The following is a 23404-nucleotide window of genomic DNA, read 5'->3' on the forward strand; positions in this document are numbered from 1 at the left end:
TGTCTCTTGCTGCAGAGGCTTTCGTCTCTCAGATAGCAGGTCTGTACATTTCAGCTGCTAATTAATTAGCTATGATGGCTAGCGAATTAGTTGATAAGTTTACTTGATTTGCAACACACATCAGATCTTTCAAGTTGTCTTGATTTGGACGTGATTATACTAAATCTACCTCTCACTGCTTGACATTTATTTATTTGTTTGTTTGTTTGTTTGTTTGTGACCTGACATGTGTGGGCTAGTTAGCATGGAGCTAACTGGGTGAGATTGGCATTGTATACCGTTGCTACCCTCCTCTACAGTTTACCTCCATGCAATGATCATGTCATGCCAGCTGGACGTCCTTGCTGTCATAAAGTCATTCCGTGCTGCTTCTGAGTGTCTCACACATGTTGCTCCAGTGTCTCACAGGGAAAAGGAGCGAACGCATGCTCAAAATGTAGCTAAATGACGTCACAATCCGATTTCTATGTGTGTTGAATCGTCACGATCATTTCCATATCGAAAACGAAGATTTTCTTGACACTTAGAATAGAGGTTTATCAGAGTATCATTATAGAAAGAAGTCGTTACTGGTTACATCACCCCAAATGAACTATTTAAATATTTACAAAAAACATTTTCAATAAAGATTGCAGACAAAATGAAGCAGTGATAGAGTGGAGTCAGATAATAGACGGGGAAGGTAACGGTTACGGGTGGAATAACTCGCTTTTATCCAGTAGTGCTGGGAAGTTCGGATCATTTTACTGACTCGGATCTTGGAAACTTGCTCAACAAAATGAACAAATCTTTTTTTTTTTTTCTATAGTCATTTCAGCAGAATATAATTAAAATGTTACATGTTAAATTCACCAACACATCTAGTACTTATATAATAAAAGGCTGAATGCACTGGGGCTGTGACGTGATGAATGAATGACTTGGACCCGAAGACTCGAGACATGAACTAATTGTTTGTTTCCTGTACAGAACCTATAGGGATGTTGCAGAGCATGTGCGGTCAAAAATGAACGAATCACTCTCTGAGACAACTCGTTGTTCCGGGCTCATATTAAAGATTTGTTCAAAATGAACGAATTGTTCATGAACGACACATCACTATTATCCATGCACTCTGTTAGATCAGAGAGCTGCAAGAGGTTTATGGCAAAACTTCTTTTAAGATTATTTTCTGATTTTGTATCATTGTACACCCATCAATTGGTTGACCTCTAGTGTGTAGTACACAATACACAGTTAAAAGACAGCTTTGATGAGAATTATGAACTTCTGCAGTCTAATTTTTTAGTGTGGCTGTGTTATAGGTATACATATCTCTAAATATGCATGCAGTTTTTAATCATTTGTATGGCATGGTGTCTTTCTTGCAGCCGCAGAGCCATGGCCGGAAAACGCCACGCTCTACCAGCCTTTGAGGGGTAGGTCAGACATTCAGTTTAATCCTCAATGCAGCAGTTTAGCACATTTACCCTCAGCCTAATATTGTGTTTTTTTTTTCTTTCTTCTTCTTCCCCAGAGGATCAAATCCTCCTGTCTGATTGTGCATCATCTTTGGCAGTTCAGGTAAATGGAACCTGGATGGAAGCACAAAGGCACTGGGATCAGATTCCCTGCTGCTTTTGATTAAATACCTGATTATGCAATGAAAAGTTTGTCTGTGCTTCAGGCGTACCTCAGGATGTTGGGTCTGCCGGTGCGAGTACGTTGCCGTGCTAATGCTGAGTACATGTCACCTTCAGGTAACACTCATGATCTCATTTTATTCAGGCTGGACTCAGTTTAAATATAAACCTACTCAATTAGGCATAATGTTCACTTTACAGGCTAAAATCCAGAATCCAATTTTAATATTGTGTTTTTGCTGTTGTTCAGGACTTGTGTGAATCAGACACATGATGTTATATATTTGCAAAGTGTGCTGGTTGTTTTAGAGCAGAAGTTTGTTCACATTATTAACAAATACAGAAAATCAATATTAAAGCTTGTAACGTGAACGTTACCTAATGCACAGACTGTAGTGTTTGCACATAAAGAACAAACCGAGGACTGATTTGATCTGCCTGATTTAAAAAAAAAAAAAAAAACTTTTTAGGGAAAGTTCCTTTCATCCATGTCGGTAATCAGGTTGTTTCAGAGCTGGGGCCGATCGTGCAGTTCACAAGAGCCAAGGTATGACCATGTGAGAATTATTATTATTATCATTATTATTAATTTTATGACTAAATTCCAAATTGTTCAAATACCAAACTTTTGCAATTTTGAAAGTCGAGATTATATTTTTGCGTCATTTTAAGAGTGTTCTCTTTTGCTCCCCGCCCCTTCATTAACGCAGGGCCACTCTCTGAGTGACAGCCTGGATGATGTGCAGAGAGCAGAGATGAAGGCTTACATGGAACTGGTCAACAACATGCTGCTCACAGCGGAGGTGCAGGAGAGAACACACACACACACACACACACACACACACACACACACACACACACACACACACACACACACACACACACACACTCCCCAATATTAACCATGGTTCAGTCTATGATATCTCCTGTGTGTCTATGTTTCACTGAACTTCATATTGTCTCTTTTATTTCTTCTCCTCTAGTTGTATATTCAGTGGTGTGATCAAAATACAGCTGCAGAGGTAAAGTTATGAACACGTGCATATATAAATGTTACATTTTAATCATGCAGATACTGAGTAGATTATCATATATAGAATATTGATAGAAATTACATTTACATTTATTCATTTAGCAGACACTATTATCCAAAGCGACTTACAAATGAGAAAATACAAGCAAAATGCTGAAGAAATGAAAGACATTATGGTGGTGTTATACATATACAGTGGCTTCCACTAATATTGGCACCCTTGGTAAATATGAGCAAAGAAGGCTGTGAAAAATTCAATTTTTTAACCTTTTGATCTTTTGTTAAAAAAATTCACAAAAATACTCTGCTCTCATGGATATCAAACAATTGCAAACACAACACTGGTTTATACAAAAAAAATGCTTTGGAAAAGCATGGAAAAATATATATTTGAAGTATATTCCCACTGATATTTTACATTTTTTAGTACTCCTGGGTGACTAGGAACAGGAAAACATGACGTTCTGTTTCACAGGGATATAAATATGAGGCTAGGTTCCCTTAGTCATTCATAACAATGTGTAAGATCAAGGAATATAGCTGTGATGTGCGGCAAAAGGTTGTTGAGCTTCACAAAATGGTAAGTGTCTATAAGAAAATAGCACAAGCATTGAAAATGCCCATTTCCACCATCTGAGCAATAATTAAGAAGTTCCAGTCAACTGGAAATGTTATGAATCAACCTGGAATTGGACGTGTGTCTATGTTGTCTCAACACACTGTGAAGAGGATGGTTCGAGAGGCCAAAAAATCTCCAAGGATCACAGCTGGAGAATTGCAGAAGTTAGTTGTGTCTTGGGGTCAGAAAGTCTCCAAAACTACAATCCGAAGTCATCTACATCACCACAAGCTGTTTGGAAGGGTTTCAAGAAAAAAGCCTCCACTCTCATCCAAAAACAAACTCGAGCGTCTTCAGTTTGCCAGACACTACTGGACCTTCAAATAGGATCGGGTTCTATGGTCAGATGAAACCAAAATAGAGCTTTTTGGCAATAAACACCAGAGGTGGTTTTGGTGCACACAGAGAGGTAGTCATATGGAAAAGTACCTCATGCCCACAGTTAAATATGGTGGAGGCTCTTAATGTTTTGGGGCTGTTTTTCTGCCAGAGGACCTGGAGATTTTGTTAGGATACATGGCATCATAGACCCTATCAAATATTAACAGTTATTAAAAGAAAACCTGACAGCCTCTGCCAGAAAGCTTAAAATGGGCCATGATTGGATCTTCCAGCTGGACAATAATCCAAAACATACATCAAAATCAACACAAAATTGGTTTACTGATCACAAAATCAAGGTCCTGCCATGGCCATCCCAGTCCCCTGACCTCGAAATTTGAAGGATCTGGAGAGATTCTGTATGGAGGAATGGTCTCAGATCCCTTGCCATGTGTTCTCCAACCTCATCAGGCATTAGAGAAGACTCAGAGCTGTTATCTTGGCAAAGGGAGGTAGCACAAAGTATTGAGTAAAAGGGTGCCGATAATTGTTGCATGCCTATATTTAACAAAGATATATTTATTGGGTAAATCTTTGTTGTGTTTGCAAAACGTTAAACAATAACGACAATTTTTCACAGCCTTCATTACTCATATTTACCAAGGATGCCAGTATTAGTGGAGGGCACTGTACATGTTATATGATGGTGGTCCTGAGTGTTCCTGGGTGTTCCACCTCCTTGTAGTGTTTCTGAGGTGTTAACATTTTTACTTTTTTTTTTTTTTTTTTTACTTGTAGCTTCGGCGACCTGAAAACAACGCTCCCTTTTTTTTTCGGTTTTCAGCTAAATCAGACCAAATTCTCATGACAGAAAAACTGACTCACTGAAAGAGAAAAGGATGTGGAAGATCATTTGTGTTTGATAGCAGTAACTTTTGTTTGGCATCAGTGTTATTTGGCGAGAAAATGGTCTCTTTGGTCTGTGAAAAGAAAAAAAAATGGAAGCACCACTAATTATTAAAGGTGAAATAGTCGATTTCTTTTATTCTTTGCTTGTACAAATGACCTGAAAGATATAAAGGTAGAACATGATGCAATACAACAATGGATTAAACCGTGGCTTTAAGAAGAAATGTTTACTTATGGTGCTGAGAAAACCCGTTTGGGAAAACTGAAGTGTGCGGAAGGCCGGAAAACTCGTTTGTGTTTGGATACACCACCATAGACACTATGGATCATCTAAGATCCTGGGGGGCAGAGTTTCGTGCACATGGGTGGGAATATGGACATGGGAGTGAGCTCAAGGACACAAAATCATTCAAATGTTGAACCCACGTAAAAAAAAAAATGTTTATCTAATGCACCTTTAAGTAGCTTTCTTTTCTGTTTTCCGACATACGCTAGGATTTCTCTAGTTTTCTGGGGTTTGTCTCTCTCTCTTCCTGCTAGGTTTACTTTCCTGCTAATTCAGCCCACCTGATCCCTGATTTTAGGAGAACATGAATATTGGAATTAAACTCATCAGTTTGGTAGATCACCAGGACTGAACTTGCACACATCTGATTTAGTTATAAAATCAGTTTTGTGTTCGTTTAGATCACGAGGCCGCGCTACAGCAGTCCATACTCTTGGCCTCTGAATCACGTTCTGGCCTATCAGAAGCAGTGGGAGGTCCGGAGGAAGATGAATGCTATCGGCTGGGCAGGAAAGAGTCTTGAACAGGTCGGTATGAAATCAGTGTAGCTTGGAATTCCTGTAGTGTTGTTCCTGTACTGAATTTGTCTCTGTGTGTGTGTGTGTGTGTGTGTGTGTGTGTGTGTGTGTGTGTGTGCGTGCGTGTTCTCTCAGGTGTACGAGGATGTTAGTCAGTGTTGTCAGGCTCTCTCACAGCGACTCGGAACCCAGCCTTTCTTCTTCAATAAACAGTACGCACCGTATACACCCACTGTATACACCTAATGTATACACACACTGACACAAAGGTGTGATGGTTTACCTACAAAAAAATAGCAATTCAAGCTAAAGACAAATAAGACTTGATATATTCTAGCAGGTTCCATACATGACCTTGTTTATGTTTAAAGCGCTCACCACAGAGATTATCAAGAATGGGACTTCTCGTCTGCTTTCAGTCAGGTGTAAAGTTTACAGCTGGTTGTAGTGGAAATCCAGTTTATGACCAAGTCTTAAAGCTACACCCAAAAGGTTACAATCAATTCAACTGACGATCAGGCTTCAGCTCTGTTTACGGCAACCGCTCGGTGAACACTAACAGTTCTCATAACCATTAGTAGTAGTAGTAATAATACATTATTTATGCCACCTTTCAGGGTACCCAAGGACACTGTCCCGATACACAGATACATCACAGCACATAATAGCAAAGAAAAAGCAGCGTGAATGTAAATTCTAAAAATAAATTTCATGCAGAAATTATTCAAAACGGACACAGATTCTTTAGATTTTTTTTTTAGTGCTCAAAATCGCATGTCATATGAATTTTGACTCCCTCCACCCCCGCCACCAAATATCACTTATATTAAAAAGTAAAGAGAGTGCCACGTGTAGCAATACCATGAGTCAAGTCTAAAATATATAATGTTGACCAAAATTATATAGAAAAAAAAAATCATTTCTGAACAGAACAGCAATATTCTTGACATAATGTACGCCGTGTAGGACTGTTTTAAGATGCAACAGATTCTGGAGATAAAAGTTTTCAATAAAAGGTGTTCATTTGACAATTTTGGGGGAGATTTTCTGCAAAAAAATTGTGAAGCTGTGATCTATATCTAATAATAATATTAATAACAAACCCGTTGTTTGAAACTCTCTGAAGGCCGACTGAACTGGATGCGCTGGTGTTTGGACACCTCTTCACAATCCTGACCACGCGCCTCACCACCGACGAGCTCAGCGAGAAGATCAAGTCCTTCAGCAACCTGCTGTCCTTCTGCCGAAGAATCGAACAGGCTTATTTTGAATCGCAGGACAGAGACAGCCAATCAGGGGCCTTGGATTACTCAAAAGGTCCCTCCCTTATGTGAGGCCTTGCCCCCTTGCCTTCCTTTTAACCACTGATCTGAAGTCATGTGAGAAAGTGATATGACTGCTCCTGAGGCATTGTACCATGATGAGTCTATTGCACGCGCAGATTAGTGTTAAGAGAGGAGGTCAGATCAATTGGACACACCCGACGTTCCTCTGTATTTAAAAATAGTCCGACATTCTTTCCATCGATCTGTTCTGCCTGATCACTGCATAAGCAGGTCTGAATATACAATAGTATAGATCAAGATTGAAATATCTATTAGGTGCAATGTTCTTTTGACATACAAATACTATACTCCTCAGGGGTTTGTCTCTGATCTTGTGTGTATCTAAACAGTACGTATGAAAGAGCACTGTAATTCCGAAATGATACTTTCTTTGAAGAGATGTACATACCTCGAATTAAAGCTGATATCCTGCACATGAACGTCCTTGTCTTTATTTCATTTCAAATCCAAAGCACCGGACTCCAGAACTGAAAGAGTCCACTTAATTACATAACTTAATTCCATTTCATTTGTATAGTGCTTTTAACAATGGACATTGTTTCAAAGCAGCTTTACAGAAACATAAAATCTGTATCCTGTGTTTTTAACCTCCCTAAGATGAAATGGGGAGGAAACCTTGAGAGGAGCCAGACTTGCTTACAGCATTTGGCAGACGCCCTTCTCCAGAGCGATTTACATTTATCTCATTTATACAACAGCAATTGAGGGTTAAGGGCCCAATAGTGGTAGATTGGCAGTGCTGGGGCTTGAACTCCTGACCTTCAGAGTAGTAACCCAGATCCTTTAACCACTGAGTAACAGCTTTCAGCTAATAAAAAAAATCACTGGTGGAAATATTGCAAAAACAAGCAACAACAACAAAAAACAACAACCCTGTGAGCTGTTTAGGAGCCAAAACAGTCAACTCTTATACAATGGATATTTAAAAAATCCCCTCTAAGATTGGCAGGTTTTTGCCAAAAGTGTGCCGTTAATCGATCTCTGTTCTATAACATGTAAAACGGGAACATGAAAGGAATATTGTAAAAGCGACTCCTGTAAACACCTTAATCACAATAAGGTCAATAATTAGACTATTGCTGTCCATGTAAACGAGTGTGTTCCTCTCTTTAAAGTTATGCTTAAGGCATGGCGAATTTAATGTGTGCACATCCTGAGTGGCTGCCTCAGTGATCTTGACCTAGAAGGTGGGATTTTGTACAGGTTTGGTGGAATCCTGAAGCTGAACCATGTCCAGATTGAGGAGCCTAAAGTCCCTGTTTGGATCCCAGGAGGAGGGATACCATTTCCATCACTGGAACATGCATATTTTCAATTATCAGACACACAGCACACAACACTGGTAGGATTTTTCTTATACACTAATCACTAACGTTACTCTTTTCTGGGTATGTTATAGAACCCACACATATGCCGTCCCTCCTGTCCACCAGCCAAGCACCTGAAGAGCAGCTGTGGAATTAGGATCTTAAATAATTGTAACACCATATTTATTTTTCACATGTAGGGCATTTGGTTTTATTATGTGTTCACGGAAAGAGTGGGCAAAAATCCTTCGTCTCCCCGTCGGGGAATCGAACCCCGGTCTTCCGCGTGACAGGCGGAGATACTGTCCACTATACTAACGAGGAGTTGCTAGAAGTAATAGAAGTAAGCGCACATGGTAGAAACAAAAACAAAGCACTGACACAAAAACTGACTACCTGGAATCTGCTTTGCCCTGTACATACTCACGAATATACTATATGCATATTTATTTAGGACCCCAATTCTACAGCTACTCTTCACGAGCTGTGTAGGTCTGTGAAGTAAGAGCCAGTAAGCGAGTAAGCCAGTACTCACCAGTAAGAGCTGGCTCAAAATAAAACCCCTCTTGAGGACAAAACAGATTTTATTTCTATTCTATACTATTCGGGTAGTCAGTTCTGTAAAAGTGTCAGTACTTTGTTGTTTTTACAAAGCAGACAAAATTGCTACTTCGCCACGTTTCTACCATGTGCGCTTACTTCTATCAGACACTTCAAAGCAACGCTGCCATCAACTGGTTGAGCTCTAACTGGAGACCATAATTCAAGTCTGTGAATGAGCTGCTCATCTTCTGCCCAGTCTGAGCTCATACCCTCATCCTCCACATGTCCACCCAAGTTGTTTCAGTTCAAATAATTATCATACAGTCTGGTCCATAAAGTATTTGGACAGTGACACAATTTTCAGAACATTGCCTCTGTACACCAACACAGTGAATTTGAAATGAAGCAGTCAATATGTGATTGAAGTGTAGACTTTCAGCTTTAATTCAAGTGGTTTAACATAAGGGTTTAACTAAAAGTGTCCATTTAGGAATGGAGTCCCTCCATTTACACAAGCTCAAAAGTAATTGGACAAATTAACATAATTATAAATATTAGGTTTATTTTTAATACTTTTTATTTTTAATACGATTTGGGATCTTAAATAAATATTTGTACCACGACACTAATTTTTCACATAATGTTTTGTTGTGTATTCACAGACAGAGGATGGAAAACAATGCTTTTCTCCCCGTCGGGGAATCGAACCCCGGTCTTCCGCGTGACAGGCGGAGATACTGTCCACTATACTAACGAGGAGTCATACTTATGAAGTACAAGCCTTCGTATCAAACTGGCGTGGTATAATGTTCATTGTTCATTGAGTATATGCATTTTCACACATCTTTTGTTTGTCTTTAAGTGCCATTTCTTCCACCTCATCTTTCTCTCAAGGTTCTCCCATTACCCAGGATCCTCTACTAAGCCAAATGCTGAGTTTCCTCCAGGCCTTTACTGTAGCCACCTTCAGTTGCTGCTTGTTTGTTGGTCTGTCTTCAGCTTTGTCTTCAGTCAGTGAAAAGCAGCTCAGTTGAGTTGGGGTCGGGTGACCGACTCGGCCATTTAAGAACATTCCATTTCTTTGCCTTAAGAAGCACTTTGGCTGCTGTATGTTTTGGGTCGTTATCCAACTCTACTGTGAAACACTGTCTTATCAGTTTTCATCCTTCTACTTCTATCAGCAGTCAAATGCTAAATGCTCTGCACTTATCTAGCGCATTTTTTTTTAACCTTAACGGTTCTATAAAGTGCTGTACACTGTTTCTCGTTCATCCATTCACACACACTCATACACCAATGGTAGCAGAGCTGGCATGCAAGGCACTAGCTTGCCATCGGGAACAACTTTGGGTTCAGTGTCTTGCCCAAGGACCACTTTGGCATGTGGAGTCATGTGGGCCAAGATTCGCACCGCCTACAATTAGTGGACAACCCGCTCTACCACCTGAGCCACAGCCATCATCATCAATAAACACCAGTAACCCAGTTCCATTGGCAGCCATACATGCCCATGGCATAACACTCCCTCCACCATGTTTGACAAATGATGTGTTATGCTTTTGATTGTAGACTTTGACAATGATACACCTAGCTTCTCAAGAGTGTTCTTGACTTGGCTAGATATTGTGAAGGGGTTTTCTTCACCAGGGAAAGAATTCTGCGATCATCCACTTTAGTTGTCTTCCGTGGTCTTCCGGGCCTTTTGGTGTTGCTGAACTTGCCATTGCATTCCTTCTCTTTATGTATGTTGATTTGGCCACTCCTAAAGGTTCTGCTATCTCTCTGATAGGTATGTTTTTTTATTTTCAGCCTAATGATGTCCTCCTTCAATTACATCGACACCTCTTTGGACCACATAGCGACAGTTCTCATGAACAGCTACCAAATCCAAATTCAACACTTGGGATAAACTCAAGACCTTTTATCGGCTTAATTTGTCATGACATTACAAGGAAACAGGCCACACCTGGCCATGAAACTGCTTATCAGCCAGTTGTCCAGTTACTTTTGAGTCTGCGTAAATAGAAGGACTCTGATAAAATGGCTTTAATTCCTAAACAGTTTATGCAATATATTTGTTACATACTCACGAATATACTATATGCATATTTATTTAGGACCCCAATTCTACAGCTACTCTTCACGAGCTGTGTAGGTCTTTGAAGATGAGCAGCTCATTCACAGACTTGAATTATGGTCTCCAATTAGAGCTCAACCAGTAGATGGCAGCGTTGCTTTGAAGTGTCTGATAGAAGTAAGCGCACATGGTAGAAACGTGGCGAAGTAGCAATTTTGTCTGCTTTGTAAAAACAACAAAGTACTGACACTTTTACAGAACTGACTACCCGAATAGTATAGAATAGAAATAAAATCTGTTTTGTCCTCAAGAGGGGTTTTATTTTGAGCCAGCTCTTACTGGTGAGCTGAGCCCTGAAAACTAACTCCTCGTTAGTATAGTGGACAGTATCTCCGCCTGTCACGCGGAAGACCGGGGTTCGATTCCCCGACGGGGAGACGCAAGACATTTTGTCACCTTCTACCTGTGAACACACAATAATACCGCATGCCCTACATGTAACATGTACATCGATTAACGGCACACGTCATTACGTCCCCACGCCATGATATCTGACGTTCCCTCCAGAATTTCACGTTTCAACATACAGTTCGTCTTCGTTATGGTACCGTATACAGTTATGGCTGTTTAATTTTTAATTTTATGAAAGCTCCAAGTGCAGTTAATTATTTGTCATGTAATACGTGGCAATAGACGACTTCTTTAAACCATGGGCTGCATCTGAAACCACATATACACGATTTTTACCTACTATATAGTAGCCAAAATACATTTTGCAAAGTACGCGGTTTTGAACAAAGCAGTGCTCTCTCATTTGCCGTGAAACGGTTGAGCACTGCCGTGTGTGTACGTGACCTGTTGAAAAATACGGTGAAAACTCCCACACGATGTTATTAGTGTGATTAAGGTGTGAACATGTCGGTAATGCACTTCGATAATGTCTTAATTTGATTTGTTTACTTCGAGTATGACTTTAGGGGGATTAAGGTCATCAATAATCGCTGTTTACATGGTAGTTTCTTAATCAGAGTATTGTCTAATCAGGTTAATATCGGATTATTGTTGTCCATGTAAACGTACTGACTGTAGTGTTCTCTAGCCAGGTGAAAGTGGTGGACAATGCTCTCTGCAACTTTAGACGCTGCACAGGAATCCCTAAAAGATTAAATGTAAACAGAAAAGCACAGCCACAACCATTAACGCCAATATGTACATCGATGTGCCAACTAAATGTTTCTACAGTTGTCATGCTAACATTGCGATTCATCCTATATCAAATATAAATTTCCTTTAATCACATTTCAAACTATTCACATGCAATGCAATATAATTATAATACTGTGCTTTCCAGTCAAACATCCTAAAATGGCAATTGAATAAGGCAAATTTGATTCTACTTTTCTGCAACATATGGATATCAGATGAGTCTGAAGTTGTTAAATTTGTCCCCACAAAACATTTCAAAAAGCTTTGTTCTAAGACAGGAGGTTATGAAATAGTTTCTTTTAAAATCATATCACTAAACATGCCTGGTCCTCATCATTTTCCTAAATCACTGATGTCAATGTGGACTGGAAAAATAAATAAGTACATTTTAAAAATTACAAGTTAAATCATTTGAAAGGCAAAAAAGACTCAAAAAACCTATGAAACACTCAGCTAACGTAAAAGCTGATGAACTTTATAACACTTACTTTTTTTTTTTTTTTTTTTTTACATAAAGCGTTATAAAGCGTTACTAACACAGTGTAAAACGTTTCATGGTTGAGCATACAGATCATGGAAAAGACCATAATATAGGAGTTGCTTATTAAGTGGTTACTCTTACACTGCATACACAACGTGCAGTCTTTCATTTATTAAACGAAAAACTTAATTTATTTAGAAAAACGCTTGCCTTAGCGGTGCTGCCGACTCACACAACAAAATACAACTTGGAAATGAAGAGTTTTAGGTGAAATACCAAAGGTGAGCTTCATGTAGAGTGAGATAGAACAGCGCCACAAAGCGTTAGTGGACAAAAATATACTACATCCTTTTTCATTTGCTTTTATTTATGTATTTTTACTGGAAAACTTTTATGACCACAATCCAACTATCAAATAAAACCACATACTCTAAATGTGAGAAAATAAAGTGAAAATAAATTAATCATGTGCCAAAGTAAAACCACAAAAGACTAGAGTCATTTAAATGCAAAATTAAAAAAAATAATAAAATCTGATTTTGAGTGTTGCTACAGTATTTTGAATTTGTATGATGTGAAAATGAACTGAAGTGAACAGACAGTTCTCGGAGTTGATGCGTTTGAAGCAAGAAAAATGGGCAAGTGTAAGGATTTAAGTGATTTTGACAAGGGCCAAATTGTGATGGCTAGACGACTGGGTCAGAGCATCTCCAAAACAACAGGTCTTGTTGGGTGTCATTGGTATGCAGCAGATAGTACCTACCAAAAGTGGTCCAAGGAAGGACAAGCGCTGAACCGGCGACAGGGTCATGGGCGCCCAAGGCTCACTGATGCATGTGCGGAGTGAGGGCTAGCCCGTCTGGTCCGATTCCACAGAAGAGCTACTGTTGCACAAACTGCTGAAAAGGTTAATGCTGGCAGTGATAGAAGGTGTCAGAACACACAGTGCATTGCAGCTTGCTGCATATGGGGCTGCGTAGCTGCAGACGGGTCAGAGTGCCGATGATGACCCCTGTCCTCCGTCAAAAGCACCTTCAATGGGCACGTAAGCATTAGAACTGAATCATGGAGAACTGGAAGAAGGTGGCCTGGTCTGATGAATTATGATTTCTTTTACACCATGTGGACGGCTGGAACTCGGGGTAGTTTTCTCAACTACGAGTATTGGGAGTGACGTCAAATTAACATGGATGCGCGCAGCATCAGGACTAAACAAAGTAGCACTTCCTTACCTTTCAGATGAATTATACTTTAAATTAGTCAACATACAGACATGTTCAATAGTTACATCTATAACACTTGATATACAGTTTGATGTTTTGAGGAGCAAAATATACATCACTCATCACTGTTAGCTGGCTAGCTCGTTGATAACAAAAAACAAACATGGAGGCGTCCATGTTTCTCCCGCAATTTCTATCTCAAAAGCAGAGCTCGAATCTTTTATCTTCTTTTTTTTTTTTTTTTTTTACACATACCATTTTCTATTGGCTACTTATAAATTACTTCAGTTCTTTAATACGCTCAATGGAATTAATACTAGATGTGCCAAATGAAAAAAAAAAACAGCCCTAAAATAATAATAAATAATATGGAAAGTATCATATAGTGTTCTGGTGTTTGTGCATGATCATTTAAAAAAATATATTTTTTACACAGTAACGTAGGCTAGAAAATATCTCCAGTCCGTAAATAGTTTTTGGGAAGAAAAAAACCCTACCCATCTTACTTGCCTGTGCAGCTCTGTGTACACAGTCAGAGCGCGCTCACGCCGAAGGCATGCGCGCTCCCGTTTGGCAGCTCCACGTCGACATTCCTTCAAGTAACCTTACAGAAGCGGGGGTCCGCACGAGCAAGTCTGCAGCCGGTGTGTGCAATATAACGAGTGCTTGATACATGATTAGAACAGATAACAACTCGGAAATAGCTTTTTTTTTGCACTGTGAAGTTGGAGGGTTTTTTTTTTTATATATATTTTTGAAAGAGGAGGAGATGCAACATGCTTAAAATCTTAAAGCTCTGGACACTGAAGTGAGCAGTCTCAGGTTGGTGGATTTGCCTCATTCCTAATTCACTGCTTCCTAAAAATGTTCTGGAAGTATGAAAGAGTGTAACAATGTTGCTCCATAAGATATAAAATGTATAGATCTTTTGTAGGCTACTTTATTAACCTGGTATGATGTAGGTGACTTAAATCCTAAAGGCATCTGTATGTACCTTTGAGGGTGGAAAAAGTAAACAAATTCAATGTTTGCACTTTGGGATCTAAAAATGTCTAAGATGTGTTAAAGAATTTATTTGATTGTTCATTGCCACCCTAAATGAAAGTGTAAAAAAAAGAGAATAGTTTGCTTAGTATAACACTGTAATTTTGACTATTTTCTCTCTTAACTCATTTGGTTTGCTGTATTAACATATTGATGTACTGTTTGTAATAAAAGTTGATGAGTTGATGGCCTAGTAAACATTCGTACATTTAATAATTTTCAGGTGTAAATGATGTAAATGATTGATTATGTGTAACATTTCTATTTTTGTGGTCAGGTACATTGATCTACCTGCTGTATTGTGAAATTGTTAATAAGGAGTATGTTTAAGGAACATCATGTCACTGAAATCAAGAATGCCATCTGTGTTTTTTCCCAGGATCCATGGAGCCATGTGTGAGTGACCCAGACCTTGACTGAACCCTATTGCCTTCTAATACAAATCTATAACATTAAGAACATAATGTAATGTTGTGTTTTTTAATCTTTATGGCTAGTGTGTTGTAATCAGTGTTGAGGAAGTTATTTTTAACATGTCAAATTCAAGCTTCTCGTGATTTAAAATTAGATAAACTATGTTCAGATTACCATTCTGATAAAGTAGTTAAAGTAGTAGTAGCTACACTAAGAAAAAGTAGTCAAACTGAAGAAAATCGACTACAACACACCTGAACACATGGCTCCTCAGGAAAAGTTCTGTGGTCCACTCTGACCGTGTGAGTGTGTGGTCAGTGCATTACAGAGCTTTTCTTTAGGAGCTATTAACATCTGGTAGGTGCTGAGAAAAAACCAACAACAAAGATAATGGTTGGTATTTGGATCGCTGATCTGATATCAATCACATACACTTAGCCACCATGCTTTAACTGTAAATAAATTATGCTATATTATATGTCTCATTAAGCATAGAGAATTAAAAACCGAAGAACTTCATACTTTGTTTCCGTGTTAATCATTATGTCTATAAGGGTAAAGAATATAAAGTGAATATTGATTTGGTTGCCCGTATAGATAAATTAATTATTGCAGCTATGTAATAAAAGAAGAAAGGTACAATTAATAAATAAATACATTTAATATAATTCAGATTACAAACCCTAGTCATGGGGACGTAAACTTGATTTTCGTGTGTGTGTGTATACAGTGCATCCGGAAAGTATTCACAGCACTTCACTTTTTCCACATTTTGTTATGTTACATCCTTATTCCAAAATGGATTAAATTCATTATTTTCCTCAAAATTCTACAAACAATACCCCATAATGACAACATGAAAGAAGGTTGTTTGAAATCTTTGCAAATTTATTAAAAATAAAAAACAAAAAAAGCACATGTACATAAGTATTCACAGCCTTTGCCATGACACTCAAAATTGAGCTCAGGTGCATCCTGTTTCCACTGATCATCCTTGAGATGTTTCTACAACTTGATTGGAGTCCACCTGTGGTAAATTCAGTTGATTGGACATGATTTGGAAAGGCACACATCTGTCTATATAAGGTCCCACAATTAACAATGCATGTCAGAGCACAAACCAAGCCATGAAGTCCAAGGAATTGTCTGTAGACCTCAGAGACAGGATTGTATCGAGGCACAGATCTGGGGAAGGGTACAGAAACATTTCTGCAGCATTGAAGGTCCCAACGAGCACAGTGGCCTCCATTATCCATAAATGGAAGAAGTTTGGAACCAGCAGGACTCTTCCTAGAGCTGGCCCACCGGCCAAACTGAGCGATCGGGGAAGAAGGGCCTTAGTCAGGGAGGTGACCAAAAACCCGATGGTCACTCTGACAGAGCTCCAGCGTGTCTCTGTGGAGAGAAGAGAACCTTCCAGAAGAACAACCATCTCTGCAGCACTCCACCAATCAGGCCTACATGGTAGAGTGGCCAGAGGGAAGCCACTTCTCAGTAACAGGCACATGACAGCCCGCCTGGAGGACTCTCAGACCATGAGAAACAAAATTCTCTGGTCTGATGAAACAAAGATTGAACTCTGGCCTGAATGGCAAGCGTCATGTCTGGAGGTAACCAGGCACCACTCATCACCTGGCTAATACCATCCCTACAGTGAAGCATGGTGGTGGAAGCATTATGGGAGACTAGTCAGGATTGAGGGAAAGATGAATGCAGCAATGTACAGAGACATCCTTGATGAAAACCTGCTCCAGAGCACACTCGACCTCAGATTGGGGCGAAGGTTCATCTTCCAACAGGACAACGACCCTGAACACACAGTCAAGATAACAAAGGAGTGGCTACAGGACAACTCTGTGAATGTCCTTGAGTGGCCCAGCCAGAGCCCAGAATTGAACCCGATTGAACATCTCTGGAGAGATCTGAAAATGGCTGTGCACCGATGCTCCCCATCCAACCTGATGGAGCTTGAGAGGTCCTGCAAAGAAGAATGAGAGAAACTGCCCAAAAATAGGTGTGCCAAGCTTGTATCATCATACAAAAATAAATTTGAGTCTATAATTGGTGACAAATGTGTTTCAGCAAAGTACTGAGCAAAGGCTGTGGATACTTATATACATGTGCTTTTTTTGTTTTTTTATTTTTAATAAATTTGCAAAGATTTCAAACAAACTTCTTTCACGTTGTCATTATGGGGTATTGTTTGTAGAATTTTGAGGAAAATAATGAGTTTAATTCATTTTGGAATATAAAATGGACATAGCAAATGTAACATAACAAAATGTGGAAAAAGTGAAGCACTGTGAATACTTTCCGGATGCACTGTATATATACAAACTTTAAAGGTCACCTTTGTAACCTTTGTAAAATAGAAAATAAATATTGCATTTTGGGAATCTACTCATCTAAAATTTAGATCAATTGTAATGAGATTGATAAGATTAAAATTAAATTGATTTGGCTTTAAGAATGTATTTGTTCATGAAGGAAAAAATATCCTTTGGGAAACTATGCCTATGCAAAAATAACATTAATTTGTGTTTAAGAATTCATTTCTTTATTGACATTCTTTTTAAGTAAACAAATGTTTGTTTAGTAGGATGGGCATTTTTAAAGATGTTTTCTTTGCCTCTTAACATTTCTCATAGTACACTGGTGTTCCATTCCACCAGCAAAATGGAAATCAACTTATCAGACATTTTTAGTCCTCCTAAACAAATTCATTCTTTTATCACCGCAAGTCTGGTGTAAATTAGTCAGGACCTGTTGGGTTTCTGTGTGTAGAGTATCATGACTCTGTGTTTAGCTGCTGCTGAGCAGGGGGATTGGAAACAGGAGGGAGTGTGAGCCTCCTGCTTGGCAAACAATTCACACCTCTCCACAATCACATGGGTACAGAAATAAAAATGAAAGCTTTCTTGATAGTCAAAAACAATGTATACAACTGCCACAATAAAATTATAATATTTAAACCTAGGTAAAATAAGAAATTCAAAACGTCCCAAGTGTCTACTTTCATATGAGCCATTAACCACTACTGTGGAGTGTGACATCACATGAAGCTCCGCCCCCAGGATATATGATGGCCCATCAATCTGAGTGTCTATAAAAAAAACTGACAGGAGGCCTATCCAAACACATACATTGCAGTCAGGAAGTCAGTTCTCTGAACAGGTTTACTCGGCTACTTAATACACTTGTGTTGAGAGCATGGCTTTTTTTTTAGTATGTTTTACATATCTTCCAGGTTATTTGTACAAAAAAAATCGACTATTGTATTGTTGTTATTTACTAATTATACTTACATGTTTTAACATTTTTATTTGCTGTGATTCCTTGTTTGCTTTTATTATTATTATTATTATTATTATTATTATTATTATTATTACATTTATTATAATGTAATATGTAATAATGTAATAAATTATAATTATGTAATAATCTTCTACTTCTTTTATCCGTGTAGGTATTGTTTATGATTGTTTTATATGATTGTTGTATTCTTTGTCTAATTTTTAAGCTTATGCAAAGCACATGTCCAACATTTCAGACAAAAAAATTGAAAAGTACTATATAGTTTTATAGTTTCAGATTAAACATTTGTATAAATGATATTCTCAACTTCATGGCACTCAGCAACATAAGAAATCAATAATATAATGTGTTAAGACACATACCTAACTTTCTACAGATCAGTAAAATCTATCTGAAAGCATGCTACTGTATGTTCACTAAAATCCCACAATGCACTGCAGTAAGTTGCAGTTTTTATCAAGTAGACCTAGCTGCAGCCCTCAGGATGGGGCGGGGCCACATGTGTCCCTCTGCCTGTAAGAGTTAGGGGTTAGGATTAGGGTCAGGCATCTATGTCTTTACATTGCCATCATTTAAAGGTGGACTGACATATATAGCCCTGCCAGAAATGCAGCCTTCTGCAGGCTGCTGCCTGTTTTTATACCTCGTTTTTATAGGGAAACAAGGTATGATGTGTTTTCAGACACATACAGTCACCTGTCCATTGGAAAGCAGCGATTCCTGCCTGGTCAGCTGTGTTCAGTGTTTTACAATCGGGAAGCCTGAATGGACTTGGCACTCTGATGTGGAATTTACAATCTGAGAAAGTCAACTCATTTCACTCGAACTGATAAGGACTTCTTTAAAATGTGTTTAAGGTTTGATTAGGAGAGTCTGAGTTGCAGCACCCACTGATATTACATTTACAAATATGTATGCAAATTGAAGGTAAAAGGTATTTAAATCTGGGTAAAGTGTCCTTCACAATAAACTATTCTCAAGTTTCAGATAAATAAATTAAAACATAAAACACAAAATCTACAGCACTCACAAAGCGGCATTTGTGCCAGTCTCAGCCTACTGTAACTACCTTCAAATATAATTATTAAAACACCTAAAAAAAAGTCTTTTAAATTTGCATGAATAACAATACATTTAACATCTTTTAAATGAAAATTTACCACAAGTCATCCTTTATATGTGTAAATATACTGTAGATTTAAAATAAATGATTAATTTATGTAGATGATTAGATGTCCTCAATAGCATGGAACCCTGTTACTCATTCAAGAGCAAAACACAGCTAGTCAGCAAAGCAATGTATAAAATGATAAATTGGCTGAATGTTGTACGAGATGCGATAACGTTTTCAATTTGATGATTTCTTAGATTCAGTGATGGAAATTTTTAAAAATGTTTAACTTTTAAGGATAGCAGCCACAATCATTGAACCACAAATAAAGTACTCATAGAGTAACTTTATAATGTACCTTTAAAATGTATTAACAGTACAGGATTAGTAATTAATATCCTATTATGTATAATTTTAAATAAAATCAAAAGTCCAAGTTCACACTTCTAGTAAAAAATTTTTTTTAAATAAAAAAAATGTAATATAATTTAAAAAACCCAAAAACCTATATCATATGTATAATATATATATATATATATATATATATAAGTTTTTCACATTCGCCTCACACTGCCAGGGTTGGGGGTTCGATTCCTGCTGCCGCCCCGTGTGCGCTAAGTTTGCATGTTCTCTCCGGGTTCTCCGGTTTCCACCCCCAGTCCAAAGACATGCATGGTAGACCCCCTTTTATGCAGATATATAGAAAATCATAAAGGGTTCAGTAACTTTTAAACTTTTAAGTCCTTTATATACATAATAAATAATGTAGCTGTACTGAACCATACTAGTAACTTAATGTGCCCTTCCAAATACTACTAAATATAAAAAGCTGGAAATTTAGAGGACACTGGACAAACATATCTCTGAAGGTGAACACATGTTTTTGTTTCAATATGCCTTTGAAACTATGTCATTTCTATACTTTACTCTTTTTAATATGGTGATATGGATGCAAATGAACGCTCAAGGCTGTGTGTTACTGTGAATAATGCCATTGTTGTGCAGATCTACAGCCAAATCAAAGCTGTGATGTCACTCCCAATAACACACTCCATTCTCATGTTCTGCATAATTAATACCATTAGGGGAATTAGAATTTTTTTTCTTGGTTCACTGAATAACAGCCCCTTGAAAGGGTTATGCATTGAATCCTTACAGTGGAACACTTTCTGATAGGAAAACATCGTTGTAGCTTTCTACATTTTTGTATTCTAAACTTTCAACACCAAATTAAGTTAAAAACAAGACCATACAAGGCTTCACAGATATATGGGTTCCCTTTTATTGTATAAGATCTCTATAGAAACATGCAAGAAGTAGGAAAGGGAAAAGACTTGTCACTTTTATCGATGGGTTTTAATTTCATCTGGTACACAGGTTAACATGGCAAACGCTAAGCACGTTCACATCATCAGTCACACTGAAACTCGATCCATATACAGACATTACAGTTAAATTAACCAGCCTACTGCTTGTGAAAAGCAGGACAGAAAGACGTAACGAGAACCCGCAGTGCTGAAACAGTGGGGCATCAGCATCGCGCCATGACTCTATGTCCATAACTCAACAGTCCAGGATTTTTAGTGATACTTTAAATTGTTCAAGTAGGTATTGTTAAAAGATGAAAAAAACATTACAGAGGTCTTAATTTAAATATTTCCACGCCCTTTATGGATAGAAAAGCGTTACGATGTGGCAGACTTCAAATATGCGATAAGGTCTGCGCGCTCGCCCTTCTTCTTGATACCGGCGAAGATCATTTTTGTGCCAGGAATGTATTTCTTGGGGTTCTCCAAGTACTCCATCAGAGTATCCTCACTCCAAATGATGCCTAGAAAACACAGAGCACGCAATGTCATTAGACTATGCAAAGCAAGACAACAAATCATAGTGTAAGCCCAAGGTGAACACTGAGATAAAGAAATCCAGCTTGTGATGACTTCCACACCAAATTACCTTTGCTCTTGTTGGCATCCGTGTAGGAGAAGCCCTCTGCCTGGCCCGTCTTACGTCCAAACAGACCCCAAAGATTGGGCCCGACCTTGTGCTTGCCGCCATTCTCGACCGTGTGGCACTGGGCACACTTCTGGACAAAGACCTTTTTTCCTTTTTCAACGTCACCCATTGTGTCCTAAAAAGATTAGTTGGATTAGTTAATGGTATCATGATGCTACAATCAAGACAGCCTTAGGTCATTCAAGGTGAAAGCACTAGTCCTCTCCTCTCCTAGTACTCATCCTTCTTTTGGGCAAAAAAAGTACACATAGTGGTCTCATATACTGTACATTTTGCCAATCTTTAAAATGAAACTAAAACTTAGAGAGGATTACACAGTAAAAGCCGGTATGCTGACACCACAGGGAGCTAGAAAAATGCCAATCATTTCTCTCTTAAAACTCCCAGACAGATTGTAAACTGCAACCAAGCAAAATAAATGTCAGCTATTTGGTATGACTTATAAAGAGGTCTTAGATTAGCTAACGTGGCTAGTTACGTAGCTAGCTAGCTAGTCATGCTAGCAAGACACAAGGTCGGGTGTGAATACCATTCTCAGCACATAATTGCTAAGCGAGGACATGGGAATTTAACCGACACTCCTGGATATTAATCTAAAATGTGATTATTGTTACAGTTTCATTTTATAATATTGCCTCTTTTATACCCTCGATGCTGAAAAGCTAATCCGGTTAAAGGTCTCGGTTACAAAGGGAAAAAATGCCGGTAAACTAGCCAGGCTTTGGTGATTACGTCAGACCGAAACCATGACATTTTCCAGAATTAAACCTTATAGTTGTATCAAATCTCACAACATAATGCGCTATAATAACTGAATTTTGTGTTAGCTTAGCCGGCTGTACAGAATGGGAAAACACCGGCTCGCGCGCAGCTAGCCAGCCAGCAAGCTAATCGAAAAAAAAAATACTTTTAAGAACACTGCTGTTTGACATTACAGAAATTAAATATTCGACGCCGTGTATCTGAAAGAAGAACACTATGTATATATAGACCGTCTTATTTAAAGAATACAAACTATAATTACCTTTTAAACAGGCGAGATTATTGCCTTGAAGCAGTTTTTCACCTACCGGACACTGTACTGCACGAGCGCTGAGGAAGGTCACTAGATAGTAGAGTCTCGTAAAAATAACGTCACGACGCACCGCCAAGCGCTTACGTGCCTCAACGTAGGATACGCACTCTACCGCACTAAAGAGTATGTACTGTATAAAACACCGGTAGGTTCCGTAACGCTCTGGCAGACACACTGTTTAGTACAGTAGTATGCGAGTGCGCCGCGTCTGTTTATCCTTCTATGGAAAAGTGAGATTGATTACTGACAACCAGAGGAGAGCCAACTGGTCTGGGCTAGGTGTTCAGAGTTGGCAGATCCGCGGTTTCCCGGCACAAACGACTATCCAACAAACAAACAAAGATAAACAACTTAATAATAATAAAAATAATAATTTTCTTCTTCTCTTCTTATTATTATTATTTCTGTACATTTCTGACAATATCTAATAATACAAGGCAAAAACAGTTTTATTACATATGTAAAATATGTGCTGGACCTTAAAAGTAGTGTATAGTTTTGATATTGAAATGGTTTTGGGACTGCTGTCATACTTATTTTTCTCTCAAACAGGATAATTTGCATAAAGTATGCATATATTTGCATAATGTAATGTGTGTTCACACAGGGAAACTACAATTGGACCTACAATTGGTATACCATTGATAATCCAGTTAAATTGTATTGCTATAGCACTTAACCATAGACATTGTCACATATCAGCTTTACATTAACCCATTTTTAGCCATTTTAATAATAATAATAATAATAATAATAATAATAATAATAATAATAATAATATAAAAACATACTATCCAAATAAATCAGGTGTTCTGATTTATTTTTTTCAGGTGTTTTTTTTAATTAAATGCCAATGCAAAAAGGGGTCCCTCTAATAAATTCAGTAAAAAAATAAATAAATAAATAAAAAAACAACACATAACATAAAAGCTTTGAAG

At 38.2% G+C, this 23404-nt stretch overlaps 2 protein-coding genes and 3 non-coding genes across 6 annotated transcripts in view; 2 read left to right on the top strand and 3 right to left on the bottom strand.

The window, feature by feature from the left end:
* The window catches only part of mtx2 (metaxin 2), a 7132-nt gene extending 66 nt beyond the window's left edge, over nucleotides 1–7066 (top strand). The window contains 10 exon segments of the mRNA NM_001200935.1: nucleotides 1–39; nucleotides 1371–1418; nucleotides 1517–1563; nucleotides 1667–1739; nucleotides 2093–2169; nucleotides 2333–2425; nucleotides 2606–2644; nucleotides 5192–5317; nucleotides 5444–5520; nucleotides 6435–7066. The exon segment at nucleotides 1–39 is cut by the window's left edge and continues 66 nt beyond it. Of these exon segments, the coding sequence (NP_001187864.1) occupies nucleotides 1–39; nucleotides 1371–1418; nucleotides 1517–1563; nucleotides 1667–1739; nucleotides 2093–2169; nucleotides 2333–2425; nucleotides 2606–2644; nucleotides 5192–5317; nucleotides 5444–5520; nucleotides 6435–6642 (827 nt within the window). The 3' untranslated portion in view covers nucleotides 6643–7066.
* A 1147-nt stretch (nucleotides 7067–8213) lies between these two features.
* Nucleotides 8214–8285, bottom strand: trnad-guc (transfer RNA aspartic acid (anticodon GUC)). Its single transcript has one exon. It is a non-coding gene; the product is annotated as a tRNA-Asp (tRNA).
* A 906-nt stretch (nucleotides 8286–9191) lies between these two features.
* Nucleotides 9192–9263, bottom strand: trnad-guc (transfer RNA aspartic acid (anticodon GUC)). Its single transcript has one exon. It is a non-coding gene; the product is annotated as a tRNA-Asp (tRNA).
* Nucleotides 9264–10946: 1683 nt separating this feature from the next.
* trnad-guc (transfer RNA aspartic acid (anticodon GUC)) lies at nucleotides 10947–11018 on the top strand. The gene has a single exon. It is a non-coding gene; the product is annotated as a tRNA-Asp (tRNA).
* A 9615-nt stretch (nucleotides 11019–20633) lies between these two features.
* LOC108273362 (cytochrome c) lies at nucleotides 20634–22605 on the bottom strand. Of its 2 annotated transcripts, none has more exons than XM_017482538.3 (3): nucleotides 22462–22605; nucleotides 21332–21506; nucleotides 20634–21206 (listed from the first exon to the last, which is right to left on the bottom strand). In XM_017482538.3, exons 2-3 carry the CDS (start codon nucleotides 21498–21500, stop codon nucleotides 21061–21063), a joined length of 315 nt encoding a protein of 104 aa, XP_017338027.1. In that variant the 5' UTR covers nucleotides 21501–21506; nucleotides 22462–22605; the 3' UTR covers nucleotides 20634–21060. The 2 variants fall into 2 exon arrangements, with proteins under 2 accessions (XP_017338027.1, XP_017338026.1); XM_017482537.3 differs by having other exon boundaries at nucleotides 22416–22553.
* Between the last annotated feature and the right edge of the window lie 799 nt (nucleotides 22606–23404).

This window comes from Ictalurus punctatus, chromosome 12, assembly GCF_001660625.3.
Source record: "Ictalurus punctatus breed USDA103 chromosome 12, Coco_2.0, whole genome shotgun sequence".
Classification (NCBI taxonomy): domain Eukaryota; kingdom Metazoa; phylum Chordata; class Actinopteri; order Siluriformes; family Ictaluridae; genus Ictalurus; species Ictalurus punctatus.